General features: G+C 43.9%; 1 protein-coding gene across 1 annotated transcript in view; it reads right to left on the bottom strand.

The window, feature by feature from the left end:
* SGIP1 (SH3GL interacting endocytic adaptor 1) overlaps positions 1–5080 on the bottom strand; it is a 50678-nt gene that overhangs the window by 30449 nt on the left and 15149 nt on the right. Inside the window, exons 3-5 of the mRNA XM_033516252.1 lie at positions 3469–3493; positions 692–748; positions 232–286 (exon numbers count right to left, since the gene is read on the bottom strand). Of these exons, the coding sequence (XP_033372143.1) occupies positions 232–286; positions 692–748; positions 3469–3493 (137 nt within the window). The remainder of the gene's footprint in view (positions 1–231; positions 287–691; positions 749–3468; positions 3494–5080) is intronic.

Here is a 5080-nt window from a genome sequence, read left to right as displayed (position 1 = left end):
TCCTCACTCCACAGCAGTCAATCAAAGACAATCCCAACGCCTCAGGGAATTCCCTCAGGAATTCAGCTTCATCTGCGGAGTGCCAGCTCCAGATGAAAATCCAAAGGTGGAAAGAAATAGGAATAATTACTAATAAATAATAAAAATAACGAAATGAGAAGAGCCTGCCTGCCAACCCCAGCTCCCGTTTCAGGACGGAACGCGAGAGGCAAAGCCGAATCCAAAGGATATCTCCCGGTTCCTCGGGTCGGATGCTGTATCCCTCCTCATCCAGCTCAGGGGAGTTCTGGATAGGGGAAAAACAAAAAGAAAAAACACAGAAAAAAAATTAGAAAATCCAGGAAAATTGGGAATGTTCATTCCTGGAAAGCTGGAACAGCTCTTTCCTCCTGCACAGCCCAAGCCCCCAGAGCAAAGGGTGCCTCAAATTCCACCGTTTGTTTTGTAGAAGGGAAGGTTTTAATCCTTGTTTATAATCCAAAGTTTTCTCTGGATAAACTGCAACACCCCGTGGGCCAGGATGGAGCTCTCCAGAGCCAGCCCATTCCTGGGAATTCTGGCTGACCTGCAGGTGTGGGATTGGTGTCTGGACAGAGCTGATTTCACCCAAAGAGCCCAAAATGAGTGTGGGAACAGCCTGGGATCCCCATGGGAAGCAGCTGGAAGCAGGGAATCTCCAGGGGACACTCACGTATCTGTCCCAGTCGATCTCCGCGTAAAATCCATTCGGGGCTCCATTGGTTTTCTTCTGGAAAGGAAAATTCCCGTGGTTTAAATGGAGGAAGCAGGAACACGGCACACATCAGAAATCCAACAGCATTCCCCGTCTCTGGAATTCTCCCAGCCCAGAAGGATGGAAGGAGGGGGTTTTTTGAACATTCATTAGGTGGACATCCACCATTCCTTAGGGAAAAGAGAGGAAATGTCCGCTTCTCCGTGCTCTGGGATGTTCCAGCCCTTGGGAAGCTCCATCAGGAAATGTTTACTGGGAGATAAAGCCCTTCCTCGAGAAAGGGCAGCCCCAGGAAGGATTCCAATCCCATTATCCCACATGCCAGGCGTTGTGGATTGGGGATGGAGCAGTGGGAAGGGTCTGGGATGAGTCCATGCCATGAAACACCGACACACACAGGAACTGCTGCTTGGGATCCAGGGAATTCCCTTTGGAAGGGGCTCCGGGCATCCATCACCTCTGGAACCCTTTCCTGGTTGGCTCTGAGCACCCAAACCCATCCAAAGTCCCACAGCCACCACAATTTTGGGAGCTTGAATGGGATAATCCAGCTCCCTTGAGCTTCCAGAGGGAACATTCCCATCCCAGCTCCCTGCTGAGGGTCTGACAGGATGCACTCCCTGCTCCAGGGCTGGATGCAGCCCCTCACTCCACATCTCCCGAGGATGGAGCAGCTTCCCTGGGAGCTCAGCTGTGGGAAAACCTCCTCTGGATTCCGTCCCGTGGGAATTCTGGGCGCTGTTCCACGGGATTCCTGCTTTTCCCCCATCCATTTGTATTCAACCCCGTTCCCATCAGCCTGGCTGACCCTGAAGGGCTTTTCCTACAACTCTGGGCTCCAAAGCGAGGGTGATTCCCTGTTTTCCACACCCCTGTGGGAGCTGGGAGCCGAGCTCTGTTTTCCTTACCCCGTTTTTATTTCCTCCTTCCTGCGTGCCCTCGGGTTTGCTATTGGAAGTTGGATCATTGGGATGAGGGCTGGGCTGCTGCAAGGGTGGGGGCGGCAGAAAAAGGGTTAAAATATCTCCTCCTCAGCCGGGATTTGGGGGTTTTTTCTTTTTAAAAACCAAGTTTTAGGGACTAGGGGACACGGGTTTATCGGGAAAGGGGGGCTCAGCTGGGGCTCCCCCAGGATTAAAGGTGGATTTTCCTGTGGGCTCTGTTCAGCAGTCAGGATCTGCCTCCTGGCCACGCCAGCAAAAATGACCTGGGAAAGGCTCTGGAGGATGAAAAATGATATCAAATGTCTCCATCTGCAATCCCTCTCCTCAAACACCTTCAGCAGCTTCATTTTATTCCCTGAAAATTGCATTTCTGCATCCTTGGAGAGGACAGCCGAGGTCCCTCTGCCCACACCTGGCCGGGAAAAGCTGCCCGTGGGATTTCTGCTGGAAGAGGGAACGGCCTGGGGATGTTCCCTGGATATTCACGGAGTTAAAGCTGGAGAAAAGCTCCAGGATCATCCAGCCCAAGCTGTGCCCCATCCCCACCTCGTCACCAAGTGCCACATCCAAGTGTTCCTTGGACACCTCCAGGGATGGGGACTCCAAACCTCCCTGGGCAGCCTTTTACTGGAAAATTCCTCCTGATGTCCAACCTAAACCTGTTCTTTATCAATTTATCCAACCTAAACCTGTTATTTATTATAATTTATCCAACCTAAACATGTTCTTTATTAATTTATCCAACCTAAACCTGTTCTTTATTAATTTATCCAACTTAAACCTGCTATTTATTAATTTATCCAACCTAAATCTGTTCTTTATCAATTTATCCAACCTAAATCTGTTCTTTATCAATTCATCCAGCCTAGACCTGTTATTTATTAATTCATCCAGCCTAAACCTTTCTTTATTAATTTGTCCAACCTAAATCTGTTCTCTATCAATTCATCCAACCCAAACCTGTTCTTTATCAATTCATCCAACCCAAACCTGTTCTTTATCAATTCATCCAATCTAGACCTGTTCTTTATCAGTTTATCCAACCCAAACCTGCTCTTTATCAATTTCTCACTGCTGAGCAGAGCCCTGCTGAAGGCACTACCTTTGCTTTAATCCCAATTTCCTAACAAGCAGCTTAAAACACACAGGGAGGGCCCCAAGCCGAGGATTTTGGGTCAGACTGGGGGGAAAACCAAAACAATTCCCTGCAAGGAGCAGCTTGCCCCCCCCAAAATTGTATCTTTTTAAAAGCTACCCCAGCACTGCTCTCTCTGCTGAGCCTTGCAAGGGGCTCGTCTTCATTTTAAGGTGAAATTCTAAAATCTGGATTTGCTGAAGAAATAAACCCAGTCTGAACCCAGCTTATTTTTGGTGCCCAGCGCTAAAAGAGACAGGGCCCATCTCTAGCAGGGATGTTTCTAACACCAGGAATAAAAGCAGCAATAATTTAAAATAAAACAAACTAAAACCACAAACATCTCTTTGTTTTCAGGTTAATATAGAAAATAAAAATAGAGGTTGGAAACAGCTGCTCTGGCAATTTCCCCTGAACTCCTCAGGCAGCAAATCCGGCCCAAGCCAATTAGCAGGAGTGGAAACGAGGATGAGGAGCTGGGCTTTAGCTCCTCCTGCCCCTCTCACGTCTCCCCATGGAGATTTTTATAGGAAACCTGGAATTTGGTGCTTTTTTTAACCTGGGATTTTACATTTCTTTTCTATATTAAACAGAAAACTGTTGACAGATGCTGATGGAGGGGGAAGGGGAGGTGGCACTGGAGGGGGAATACTCACGATGCCATCCCTGTCTGGTGAGCCTCTGGAAAGAACAGAAAAAGGAGTGGTGTTAGTGCCCAAAGTGCACCCAATTAACCAATTAATTAAGTTATTTTTTAAATTAATTCATGGCAGCAAAAAGTATATATTACAGTTTTATTATATAGAATATAATGAGATATTATAGATATATAATTATTATAATATAAAATATATTATATATCACATATTATAAATAATAAAATATATTCTATATATTATATATAATATAATATATAACATTATATACAATAAAATATATATTATCCAATATTATATGTATTATCTTATATTCTATATAATAAAACCGTAATATATAATAATATATTATATTATATATTATGCCATATATAATATTATATAATATACTGTATATATTATATACAGTATAATATATAATATATTATATCTAATATTTATGTATTATATAATATTATTATATAAAATACAATAATATTACATAATACATATAATTATATATTTTTATTAATATATCATAATATAATATAATAATATATTATTATATAATAATAATATAATTAAGCTAACATTATATAATACATATAATATTAGCTTAATTAATATATTAACATTAATAATATATGTATTATTATATTTTATATAATAAAACTGTAATATATAAAATATATATTATATATCTATATTTAATTAAATTAAAATTTAATTTAATATATTTATATTACTTATTCTATAATATTATTGTACAACATTACATTATTATTATATTAGATAATTAGAATATGTATTATTTTATCACATAAAATTAATACAGAATCACAGAATTTTCAGCACATCTGAGTTTCCTGCTCCTCGTGGAACCCACACAAGGACACAGAATTTTTGCCCTCCCGTTATCCACTGATACATTTGAGGTTTATCAGTAAATAAAGCACTGCTGGCGCTGTCCCAGCCTCATCCCTGCCCTGTATCCATCCTTTTGCAGGAGGTAAAAATCCCATCAGGAGGAATTCCCAGGCTTTAGTTCAGCCAGGAGATGCTGAAGGGATTGGGAAACCACCGAGGCTCCCAGAGATGGGATTTGGGATCTGGGCTGGTTCAGGGCTGCTCATCCCGGTGCTGCCCTGAGCCATTCCGAGGGGTGTAGGGAATGCGAATTCCCACGGATTCCAGAGGGGTTCCTGCACATCCCGAATTTCCTGCGCTGCCAGGGATGCACCACCAGCTCACACCTGACTCGGGGTGTCACTCGGAGCCCCTGGGTTTCACCAGGAATAACGCCATTCCCAAAGTTCTCCATTAATCCGTGCCTGTGTCCCAGCTCTATTTATCTCTTTGCACAAAGGTCCCTGAAATCCTTCAGGAGTGGCAAAAATCGCTTCTGCTCCTGCTCACTGCGCGATCCCCAGCACAGGGGGTGGCGCCTCCTGCTCCCATCCCAGCTGGAATTGCTGGGGAGAGCCTCCCCAGGTGGGGGAAGAGCAGCAGCTCCAGCCGAGCCATTCCAGCCCCATCAGCAGCTCCAGGGACCCAGCGCGGTGTCCTGGGTGGCTGCAGGGTGTGGCAGATGCCACCATCCCTGCCTTCCTTCTCCATTCCATCCCTGCCTTCC

This window comes from Parus major, chromosome 8 (assembly GCF_001522545.3).
Source record: "Parus major isolate Abel chromosome 8, Parus_major1.1, whole genome shotgun sequence".
Taxonomy (NCBI): domain Eukaryota; kingdom Metazoa; phylum Chordata; class Aves; order Passeriformes; family Paridae; genus Parus; species Parus major.
The sequence above is the reverse complement of the archived record's forward strand: the minus strand, read 5'-3'. Positions and strand labels throughout refer to the sequence as shown.